General features: G+C 39.0%; 1 protein-coding gene across 1 annotated transcript in view; it reads left to right on the top strand.

Moving 5' to 3' along the window:
• The window catches only part of LOC102212285 (potassium channel, subfamily K, member 17), an 18537-nt gene extending 7993 nt beyond the window's left edge, over positions 1 to 10544 (top strand). Inside the window, exons 4-8 of the mRNA XM_013914225.1 lie at positions 3168 to 3401; positions 4989 to 5103; positions 7656 to 7822; positions 7920 to 8088; positions 9701 to 10544. Of these exons, the coding sequence (XP_013769679.1) occupies positions 3168 to 3401; positions 4989 to 5103; positions 7656 to 7822; positions 7920 to 8088; positions 9701 to 9963 (948 nt within the window). The 3' untranslated portion in view covers positions 9964 to 10544. The remainder of the gene's footprint in view (positions 1 to 3167; positions 3402 to 4988; positions 5104 to 7655; positions 7823 to 7919; positions 8089 to 9700) is intronic.
• The last annotated feature ends 2075 nt before the right edge of the window (positions 10545 to 12619 follow it).

Below are 12619 nucleotides of genomic sequence, written 5' to 3' on the forward strand. Positions count from 1 at the left end.
TGCATAAGTTTGGGCAACCTTGTTAATAGTCATTATTTTCCAAATTTATGCACCTGCCTGATTTTGTTTAAACAATTATTGCACACTTTCTGTAAATCCAATCAACTTCATTTCACTTCTCAAATATCACTGTGTGTGTCTCCTATATGACATATTTAACTGACATTTTTTATTGTAACAACCAACTATTTATACAGGAAAAATAATGACTATTAACAAGGTTGCCCAAACTTTTGCATCCCACTGTAAACATCGTCGTGAATTCCCCCTTACTTTTGATGTTTTGCTTCCACCACGATAAAAATAAATAAATAAATAAAAATCACACTTCATGCACATCTCTCTCTCTCCCTCTCAGTGTACTTCAAGAACAGTTTCCCATGTCAAATCTCTGTTTTCTGCATTATTCGCTTGCTTATTACCCACCAGTCTATGTACAGCGCTGTCGGACGCTTTTTTTTAAACTCACTTCCGACAAAAAAAAGTCTCATTTCTGCTGTTTAATACTGAAGAAATGCAAACTTTTTAAAATTACATGAAATTGCTAAATGATTAGTTGTGTCTCTAATTAAACCTCTGTAACTTTGCTCTGCTTCACTTCAGCAGCATCAGGTAATGTTACTGCAGAAAATTTTAAGGTGGTTATCTGCTATAAAAAAGCCAGGCCAGGAAAATCTCCATGTTTTTCTGTGTTTTATGCTCAGTTACTTTGACACAAAGACATCTGATGTGATGCATTCACCTTTGATAAAGTCTCGCAAGCATCAGCTTTCTTTTTATAGATATAAAAATATGGATATGTCCTGATAAATGATCAGAATTATAATATTTCTGACTGTCTGGGGCAAAATTTCCCCGATTCAAATGGAATTGAACCGGGACCTTGTGAATCTGAATCGAATCGATCGTAGAAATAAGCTATGATCACCCCTCCACGCACGGTGGCACTGTCACTTGGTCACTCTCTACGGTAGAGTATCACTTCCTGTTTCAGCACATAGTTGTATTTTTGTGTAGCAATTTAATTAAAAAACTTACAGATAACAGATACAGATAACTTCTTATTTCACGGTGTAATTTCCACGTGCTTATTTAGCAGCACACTCTGTGTATTCACTCGCAAAATAATGTTGACAATATTCACTCACTGGTCTTTAGGGTTTCGCTAGCTTACCTTAGCTCGTAGCCGACTCGTTAGCGGCATGGCCTCTTCACCTGTCTCTTCTTCTGCTCATTGTGTCAGATGTTTAGTTAATCATCGGCCTCGATACTTGTAATAAATGTAGCCTATCTGCAGCTCTGGAGGCCAGGTTCACTGAATTGGAGACTCGGCTTCGCACCGTTGAAAAACTCGTAGCTAGCCAGGCCCCTGTAGCCGTTAAGGCAGAAGGTAGCGTAGGCCCCGCTAGCTGACCCCCGACAAACTGTCCGAGCAGCCGGGGAAGCAGGATGGCTGACTGACGGCAAGGAGGAAGCGTAGTCTTAAACAGAAACCCCTGGTACACCACCAACCTGTTGGTGTCTATGTGTCTAACTGGGTTTTTCACTCCGCACCACACATGCCGGGGATCAAAACTCTCGTTTTCACTGCTTTGCAGATGACACCCAACTTTATCTATCCATGAAGCCAGAGAGCACACACCAATTAGTTAAACTAGTTGGCCCTGAAAATCTTAGAAATATGGTATCTAACCAGATGCTTACACTGGATGGCATTACCTTGGCCTCCAGTATCACTGTGAGGAACCTTTGAGTCATTTTTGACCAGGACATGTCCTTCAATGCACATATTAAAGAAATAAGTAGGACTGAATCCAAAGTCCTGCTCCTCACATAAAGGTCTTAAACATAGAGGCCCCATCTTAACTTAATTATCACTAGAGCATTTAGCTCTTGTACTGCAGGCTTACCTGTTGTTCCTAGAGTAATAAAAAGTAGAATGGGAGGCAGAGCCTTCAGTTTTCAGGCCCCTCTCTTCTATGGAACCAGCTTCCAGTTTGGATTCAGGAGACAGACACTATCTCTACTTTTAGTTAAAGTTAGTTAAAGTTTAAAGTTTCCTTTTTGCTAAAGCATATAGTTAGGTGCTGACCCTGAATCCTCCCTTGGTTATGCTGCAATAGGCGTAGGCTGCTGGGGGGTTTCCATGATGCATTGAGTATTTCTTCTTTAGCCACTTTTCTCACTATGTGTTAACAGACCTGCCTGCCTTGAATTATACTTGTTATTAATCTCTGGCTCTCTTCCACAGCATGTCTTTTATCCAGTCTTCCTACTCTCACGCCAACCAGTCACGGCCAATGGCCGCCCCTCCCTGAGTCTGGCTCTGACTGAGGTTTCTTCCTGTTAAAAAGGGAGATTTTCCTCCCCACATTTGCCAATGTGCTTGCTCATAGGGGGCCAAATGATTGTTGGGGTTTTCTCTGTATTGTAGGGTCTACCTTACAATCTGAAGTGCCTTGAGGTGTTTGTTGTTGTGATGCAGCACTGTATAAATAAAACTGAATTGAAGTGAACTGAGAATTTAGCATGGGAGTCTATGGGGATTGAAGACAGCTTCAAGAGGCCATTAAAGGAACTGCAGTTTTGTCAGTTTTATGACGTCTTCACTTTTCAGGGGGAAAAGCAGAATTCAATGTCCAATTTTTAAAGTATTTTTAATGCACTGTGAGAGCTTAAGTAGATTTAAATAAATCCATTATTGTATCTTTGCTAAATTTGATGTATTCTAATAAAAGCATGGTGTTGAAATCCCCCCCCCCCTTTTGTAAAATTGCCGTAGTTTTATTAAATACATGTTGAAATACAGCCATACAAGCACACAACCTTGAACTATCATATTTGTGAATGACTGAATGTAGTGTAAAGCGCTTTGGGGTCCTTAGAGACTGAGTAAAGCGCTATACAAATGCAGGCCATTTACCATTTGTGCCATTCTCTGTAATATTAAGGTAAAAAGAATGAATCAGCAAATTCTACATACTTGGTCTGAAATGCTAAGATTAAGATTTTGTCATGTGCCTTTTCTTATTTTGTCCTTCTGGATTTGCATGGCAGGCCTGGTGTGATTGAAACAGTAGCACAGGTGGAGGTTCATTTGCCTGCAATGCTGCACGAGAAGCCAAAAGCAGGTAAAGCCTGAGCAGTGTCTGTCCCCGGCTGCATAGGTTGAGACATTTGCCAAGATGGGAGTAAAGGAAAAGTTAAGTCTGATGCAGATCCCCTCCATTCTTGTGCTCGGCTTTGTTTATGTGGCATATGTGCTGATCGGTGGGGTGGTTTTCTGGAAGTTGGAGGGAGACCTCGGAATGAAGGACGTCAGCTACTTGCGTGAAAAAAAAGAAAGGCTCCTTAGCACATACCCATGTCTCAACCAAGCTGGCCTGGAGGCCGTAGCTCAGGTGAGAAACAAAAATGTGGAAATGAAACAAACTGTTTCTATACATATCTGCAATTTATGATTGCGCGTTTTGATAGACCTTTTCTGCAGCTTTCTCTACCACTGTATTTACATCTTAACCACAACCATAATGATTTTGCATTTTTATATTCCTTTATGGCGACAGTCCAGAAGGAACTAATTTATTACAGTTTGCTTTTTGGAACTAAGCCAGTTTAAGCATATATTTAGATCTAATCACTGGATAGTTCCAAAAAAGCAAACTGTAATAAATTAGTTCCTTCTGTCAATGTATTCAATGTTCCACAATGGTGGACTGTCGCCATAAAGGAATATAAAAATGCAAAATCATTATGGTTGTGGTTAAGATGTAAATACAGTGGTATATATATAATAATATTGATATATGTTGTTTGTGAACTTTGAAAATGTTTCCTACCATAAATTTGTTAATTTACTTCAACACATTTTTATGTTTTTTGTTACAATAATTTGACGGTAATTTGTGGTAATTTTACACTAATCAATACACTGTAACTATACGTAATAATTATATTTTGTTCATGTTTGCTTGTTTGTTTGATTTTTATTTTACTCCTGTATGGATAAAAGTCATTGTTATCTGTAGTTAATTGCAATGTTTTACAATTGCTGTCATGGATAAGGAAAATTGTATAGGTATGATAAAATATTATTAGAGCTATTAAAACGTTTGTATCATCAAACTGAGCACACATTGGTAAAACGCTGCCCCCTGGTGGTGAAAGTTGAATTACCTACATTTTGAAGAGGGTAATTCGAAAAAGTACATTCAAAATAGATGTGCAGGATGTTTATGTGCTCAGTCTTTTATACCTTCAGTAAATTATTTAAGTGACTGGCAACAGTAATGGGTCAAAACAGGTGAAAATGAGCCTGAGTTATAAACATGTTTTCATGTGACAAGGAAAACAAGCTTACATGCAAATAGCAGCTCCTTCAGACATTCCCAGCTGCACTTGCTTTGCCTGTGAATTTGACCAGACTTCATTTATGAAGCTTTACATTCTATACTCAATTCCCCATGAAACTCATAAACTTAATTTAAAGGTAGAAAGTTGTCCTCAAAAATGAATATTATACTGCATGTAAGAGTAGAAATGGTAATCACAATGTAATAAATGGCTGAAACCTTCTGCCTGTTGATGTAAGCTGCTTTGATTTGCATTGTGTCAAAGCAAATGCAGACAGCTTGTAAAGTTGGTTTGTTGATTGTTTTTAGTTGCTAATGTTTTTATTCCATTCTTGCCATATATACATATATATATTGCATTTCATATCTTCTTTTTTTTTTACTTTATCTTAATTTTAACTTATATTCTTATTGATTTACCTTCTGCTGCTTTCTGTCTGATAGCAAGGTCATTGTGTTTCAATACCTCTTTAACAAGGTGGACCAGTATGCAAAGCAGTTACGTAATTGTGACTCATAAGATCTTATGGGAAATGTTCCTGTCAGGTCAAGAACTAGTGAAAACCAAAATAAAAATGTGGGCATTATTATTTTTATTATAGTTATTACTTCTATTATTGTTCATTTGTTTTTCAGGTTGTTAAAGACACATCAAAGGTGGGCCTGAGTTTGAAAAGCAACTACACGGCAGACGGCTTCTGGAAATTCACCAGCTCAGCTGTGTTTGCTGCCACTGTGGTCACAACTATAGGTCAGCTATGAGGGAAGGGAACAACCATATATATATTTTCTTCCCATTCTCATTTAAATGTTAAATGTTTTTCCTTTATTTTCATGACTATCTCCATTGTAGATTCTCACTGAAGGCTAAAAACTATGAATGAACACATATGGAATTATATAGTAAACAAAAAAGTATGAAAAGATTCAAAACATGTTTGATATTTTAGATTCTTCAAAATGGTTGCCCTTTACTTTGGTTACTGCTTTGCTCACTCTTGGCATTCTCTCAATGAGTTTCATGAGGTAGTCACCTTAAATGCTTTTCCAACAGCCTTGAAAGAGTTTCCAGAGATGCTGAGAACTTCTTGGCCCTTTTGCCTTCACTCTGCAGTTAATGTCATCCCAAACCATCTCAATTGGGTTTAGGTCAGGTGACTGTGGAAGCCAGGCCATCTGGTGCAGCACTCCATCTCTCTCCTTCTTAGTCAAATAGCCCTTAAACAGCCCAGAGATGTTTTGGGGTCATTGTCCTGTTTAAATATGAGTGATGGTCCAACTAAACGCAAACCATATCGGATGGCATGTTGCTCCAGGATGCTGTGGTAGCCATGCTGGTTCAGTGTGCCTTTTATTTTGAATAAATCCCCAACAGTGTTACCAGCAAATCACCCCCACACCATCACCCCCTCCTCCTCCATGCTTCACCTTTTCTGTGTCGCACAAAGACACGGCGGGTGGAACCAAATATCTCAAATTTGGACTCATCAGACCAAAGCACAGATGTCCACTGGTCTATGTCCGTTCCTTGTGTTTCTTGGCCCAGACAAATCTCTTCTGCTCTTTACTTTTCCGTAATAGTGGTTTGTTTGCAGCTATTTGACCATACAGGCCTGTTTTGCACAGTCTCTGAACAGTTGATGTAGAGATGTGTCTGCTACTGGAACTCCATGTGGCATTTATCTGGGCTCTGATGTGAGGTGCTGTTAACATGTGATTTCTGAGGCTGGTGACTCAGATGAATTTATCCTCAGAAGTGGCTCTTGGTCTTCCTTTCCTGGGGCTAACCTCATGTGAGCCAGTTTCATCGTAGCGCTTATGGTTTTTGCAACTGCAGTTCTTAAAGTAATAATGGACGGTGGTTCCTCTTTACTTAGCTTATTGGTTCCTGCCATATGAGTTTTTATATAATCTTTCTATCAGTTTTTATCACTTTTGTCATAATACATAATTCCATCTTGCTTCATATAGTTGATGTCTTCAGTATGTATCTACAGTGTAGAAAGTAGTAAAAATAAAGAAAAGTGAAGGGGTCCTCTTCACCAAAGAAGCAAAAATGTGAAGGAAAGGGACAGTGCTACCAATATCTTGGTAAAATGTCATCCTCTACCTCCTCACCTCAAGCCTGATCTCCTGAACTAAAGCCAGGGCTCTAATACATGACAGCCTGCTTACATGTGCGCATTCATTCTTGAAATTCTCGCTGTTACTTATTGTCAGCAGATTTAGCATGTGACTGTCCGATTTCCAGACAGCTGACAAGAAGCCCACTAAACAATAACAACAACTGGTTGCAAGCTAATGTTATTCCTGCTAATATTATAGGCACTTTCTCTCTGAGAAACAGATCGATTACATTGTCACATTGTATGAGAGTTTATTCATGAAGTGTCAGAGTACAACAATGTAAGATCTATGTCAAAGACGGCTTCACTGCAGCTAACAGCTGTACTTAACAACAGAAAAGTTGTCGATCGTGGAGAGTTGGCAGCTTGTCTTGTAATCGGAAGGTTGCTGGTTCGAACCCCGGCTCAGACAGTCTCGGTCGTTGTGTCAGACACTTAATCCGCTGCCTACTGGTGGTGGTCAGAGGGCGCGGTGGCGCCAGTGTCCGGCAGCCTCACCTCTGTCAGTGCGCCCCAGGGCGGCTGTGGCTCCAATGTAGCTTGCCATCACCAGTGTGTGAATGTGTGTGTGAATGGGTGGATGACTGAATGTGTAAAGCGCTTTGGGGTCCTATGGACTAGTAAAGCGCTATACAAATACAGGCCATTTATTTACCATTTTAGTATCGCTTTCATTGGGCAGACGTTAACTTTACTGACTCATTTTGGACTCCTTTTGCAAAGTTTTATAGCCTCTTATCGTGTAACTAGTTGAGCATCTCACCCGCCATTGACAGCTGAGGTAAAAAGTGGCCCGACAACTTAGAGAAAACTCCCGGGCAGATCTGGTCTAGAGTCACTTTGTTATCTGAGTGCACTCACTACCAATGAAACCTAAAATACCAAAAAAATATTTAAAATATTTGACTGTATTAGTTTGTGTAAGTGTTATTTAAATATGTTCAAATATAGTGTGCACAAAAAATGTTGTTGTTTTTTTTTTTAACAAAGATAGCAGTAGAAACATGCCTTTATGAGGTACAGTAGCCCCCTGCACTTGCGATATGACTGCGATCTACAGACATCTAATTGTGATATTTTGAACACTATAACTTTAAAGGTTTGCTTTAAACAATGCAGTACACCCCTCCATAGTACCATTCTCCTTCCACCACAGTAACAGTTTAAAGTTTTTCAGGTTATGGGAACATATGTCCCAGCACTACAGGTGGCCAGATCTTCTGCGTGTTCTTTGCGCTCTTCGGTATACCACTCAACATTGTGGTTCTCAACAGAGTGGGCAAGTACATCCTAGCCATAGAGAGGAACATCTCAGACTTCTTCGAGAAAAAGACTAGTCGAAAAGTAAGGATGTCCTGATTTTAGATAAACCTTTTGAAAAGGAGCGATTATTCTGTAGAGGATGACTAACACTGCTTCTCTTTCCCATGTCTTGCTGCAGACATGTACCCGCTTTTTCATCCACTTTGTATGTTACATCTGCGGAGCGGTTCTTTTCTTCATCATGCCCATGATTGTGTTCAAGCAGCAAGAGGACTGGACACATGCAGAGGCCATCTACTACTGCTTCATCAGCCTCAGCACCATCGGCTTTGGAGATTTTGTGGCAGGTAAAGCAGAATTGTGTTTTTTGTTTAGAACAGACGTGACACCAATCGAGTCAAGAAACAGCATGAAAAAAGAAGTGCTGTGGTGTAGATGAGTACTAAAACAGCTTGCACTTGAGCAGCAGCTCCAGGCAGACTAAGGGAGCTTAAATAGCAGTCCTACGTAAGACTTGTCAGCATTTGCTCGGTTTCTGCAAGATAGAATTGCCTGTAAAAATGGAAAGTCATACCTGATTTCGCAATTTAAGGTCTCATATTTAGTGTGAAATTTGTATGCACCTCTTGGCCTCTTCCGGTCCTATTTTAACACATTGACATTGATGGTAAAATCATAGGCAAACGTGTGCAGAGGGTAAATATTAACTTTAGAGTCAGAGTGGCCTGACTTTAAAATCATTCAGCACTGCTGATCAACACTGGGTCTCTAACATCCGCCTATAATTTTAACAAAACTGTTACTCCATAATTTTTATCAACATTCACAGATATCATTTCATTAATTCTGTACTTGTATATTCAGAATTCTTGTTGGCAAGGAACCAGATCTTTGGTACTTGGAGCTTCTGGGTTCCTGTTTGCAGTCCGTGTTTTACTGACTAATCTGTTTGAGCCTGTTTGAGCAGGCTTTGTTTGTGCACAGATAAAAATGGAATAGATAACCAGTAAAGTATCTTTATACTTTCCAGTTCTAAAAAAATGTCATCTGCATTCGCTGTCCAGAACAGGAAGTCTCGAACTCATTCATTGGCTAAATCAGTCACTCTAAGAAATCACCAATACAAAGTGGATGACAGATAATACGTATAGTATATGTATTAATAGTGAACTGTAACCCAAATACTATTAGGATGATGTGGGACAACATCAACACGGGGATATGAGACACATCAACATCCCAGTGTTGGTGTTGTTCCTATATCAACATAATAATTATGGGCCAGGATCAATATTGCAACTGACCACTTCAACTATCATTTGCTAAGGAGTTAGCTAATGCTTTTAAAAACTATCACTATAAAGCCAACTTGAATACTCTAAATTTTCCCTTTTAACGGGAAGAGAAACAACAGAAATGTACTGGCATGCCCTAGTAGTGTATAAACACATTGGAAATGAAAACAAGTGAGAGAAGAAGAACTCTGTGAATCACATTAAGTCATGCATCAGTCTGAGCCTATAAAAGAATAGTTGACGGATGGTTTAGGGCTCTAACTGTAAGGTTTATTGAAAAAAAAATCTGAGTTTAATATTAAAGCTGAGTAGAGTTTCTGGATCCAAACTTAATACACAGGAGAAGAGTCTGATAGGTGAAAGCTCCATTTTACGTTTAGAAACTTGAGCATGCTTTGCTCACCTTTCACCCTGCTTATCAAATTTGCATCTATGCAAGTTGATTCTCTTCTCTGGAATCCAGGGACGTCGTTTAGGAAGAAGTTAGAAGAGGACTTCTAAGAAGTGATTTAGGAAAAGTGGTTCAGTGGTGCACAGTGAGAAAACCTTGAAAAAGTATAAGCCACGTTTTAGAAATGATCGCATTCTGATCACATCTGTTTTGTATACTCGACTCAAACTGAATTTTATCTTGTAAAATCCCCAAATCCTTTCTTCTTTCCAGATAGCAATCCAGACAAATATTACCCAAATTGGTACAGCTTCATCATAGCCTCGTGGATCTTCTTTGGCATGGCCTGGCTGGCGCTGGTTATCAACCACTCAATCGAAATCCTGGAGCGGCTCAACAACTACTTTAAAAAGCAGTTCAAAAAGAATGATAATCAACAGGGGGATGAGGCAGACGGTACAGCTGATAAAAACCCAGAGACACAGATGGAGGAGGAAGACGAGATCACCCAGCCTCCAGTTACTGAGTCCACCTAGTTATAGAGTTACCTACATCTGTTTGTGGTGATTTGATACGTGCCTGAGTTATTGTTTGTCAGTTTTAGACATTTTCTCCGTAACTGCCACTAAACTATTGGCTCATTTTTGTTGAGTCAGGTTTATGTGACAGCAGCATTCACGCACTGTTTAAGTGCCTCTTGTTAATCTAAAACCCTTTAGATTAAAGTTTAGAGAAGGACTCAGCACTTCTGTCCGTCTGTGGTCTAGTAGACAGGACAGTCAGCCTGTTTCCTATACTTAATTAGCTGACCACAAGTCATTTACCGACTCCGTGGCACCAGCTTGGCTGTAGTCAAAGCCACAGTCTTTTAAAATGATCTACTTTGCATGGTATAGGGACTCCGTGGCCCACAGAGGCCTGGGGATTATTATTATTCAGCATATTTTAAGAGGTGGTGGAATTTCCTAGGTTATAAAATACAGTGAAGTAAATTAACTGGCCTTACAGAAGAGCAAGAGAAGGAAAATTTATTTCATTTGTCAAGGTGTAAAAAGTTTTTGTCTTAAGTATTGTTTTAACACTTCCAAACCAAATTAAAAATATTTATTAAAAGGGACCTGCTCTGCTTTTCCTTATTGTCTGCCAGACTGCTCTAACTGCTGAGGTTCACAGTTATTCTACTCTTAGAACAGAAGTCCCTCCAACAACCGCCTCATAATGCATTCAGACAAGTGATCGATGCTGTTAATTACAATAAAATCCTTTTTGTTTGTTTGTTTGTTTTTTGCAGCTGCAGTCAATTTCTATACTGTGGAATTAAGAGGAAGTAAGAGTTACCATCAGTTTTAACAGCTGCCTGGATGGTCAAAGGCAATATAAAAATACAAACAGAACAATGTAACAAAAAGCTTTAGCTTCTTTAGATCCTTAATGTGTTTATTTACTGAGGGAGAGAGATGGGAAAGTTGCATTTAAATAAAATATAATCTTCCTTACTGTTAAATGCAAAACCTGCAACGGGCATGGTTCATTGCATGAATTTAGTTTTAGATATGTCACATTTCAGTCTACCTCTTGGGATCTGGGCAAGGTTCAGATAGTCAGTCTTAAGAAGTTTCCTCACTGAGTTTAATTTACCCTGAAATATCAGTAGGGATAATTAAAGCTGGACAGATTCATCCATTCCATAGGTGAATAAAACTGATTTATTTTATTCAATTCTGTAAATTAAGATTGCTAATCAGAGTAAAATTAAGGGTCACCATGATTTAGTTTGCATTAGTTACAGACATTGAGTAACTTTAGACTTCACTAACAGGAGTCCTTTGTGAAAGCAGGAGTTGCTTTGGATAACCTTTCCATTAGGAACATGAATGGACAACATGAGCAGCTATTCAGAAAAATTATTCCTTTTTCTGTAAAGTTGCAACCTTAATTATGAAATGTTTGTAGGACCTGCATGAAACAGCACGGTAAGGTTTTTTAGTCCATCTTCAAGGTATTGTAGTTTCACCACAGCGGACATATGTCAGTATAATTTAGGAAATTTGTGAAAGTACTGTCAGATTCTCTGAACTTCTTCATAAATTCTCCTTCACATCTTGTCTTCACTTCATTTTAAATGGAAATAAAAGTGATTAGAAAGACGAAACATGAGTATGGGTGCAAGTCACATCTATGTCTATGTCCACTAGGTGGCGCCGCTGTACCAATAGTGTACAAACTGGCTGTTAAAAACAGAAGCAAAGCAACAAATACAAAGTGCGGAGGGAAATTACTGCCAAATTAAAGGCAAACAAACCAAAACACATTGGTTTCCTCACTTCCTTTCATGCTTTCTATGCTGCCATAGCACAGCATACAGTATCGGTCAGTATCCTAATGTTCACATATAAAGTCAGCACTGAGGAGGAGACAATGAGAAAGACAGATGGTGGAGAGGAAAACTGAATGCGTGGAAAAGTGTTGGCATTAAAGGTGAAGGGTGGAGGTGATGGAAAAAGGATAAATATCTGAGGGAAAGTGAGAAAACCCCCAGAGGGAGAGGAGGCAGTGATGTTTTTTTTCTGCAAGGAAAAATCAGAAATAGTTGGGCCCCAAACTTGGAGCCAGAGTTATGACAGCTTCATGTTAGATCATCAGTTTTTATTTTTAGTGTTTATCATACAGTTGAGATTAGTTTAAGTTCATTTCCAGAGTGAGTTTTTGTCCCCAGTCCTACTTCTTTCTTCCCATTGCTGGTCCTGGTGCCTTTTGAAATTCAGCCCACATATGTTCACATAACAGTTGTTATGTAATGTTATTATCAGATGGTATCACTTTATGGTCAGGTTTATGTTGTAATTGCATTTATTCATGTAAGGAAAAACACAAAATCCAGCATGAGCTCAGATATAATGGAGAAAAGTCTCAGGGGTTCTGTGTTGCCTAGTTACACAGATGAAGACACGATCTACTCTTCTTCCTGTTATCTTGGTGTGGTTCACGTTCGTGTGTCACCTGGTCACTGTAGTGAAAATTTCAAACAGTGTTTTTGGGATTATTCTTTTTAGGAATTATACACATCTCAGTGATGTTACTAGCAGAATAAGAACAAAATCAGATGCCCACAAACTACTTGATTTACAGACTAACAGCTTGCAATTCATCTGTCAGCTAGGGTCAGCTAACACTGGCCAGAATGTTGGCTAT

This window comes from Pundamilia nyererei, unplaced genomic scaffold (assembly GCF_000239375.1).
Source record: "Pundamilia nyererei isolate P.nyererei 1_Seehausen unplaced genomic scaffold, PunNye1.0 scaffold00179, whole genome shotgun sequence".
Lineage (NCBI taxonomy): Eukaryota > Metazoa > Chordata > Actinopteri > Cichliformes > Cichlidae > Pundamilia > Pundamilia nyererei.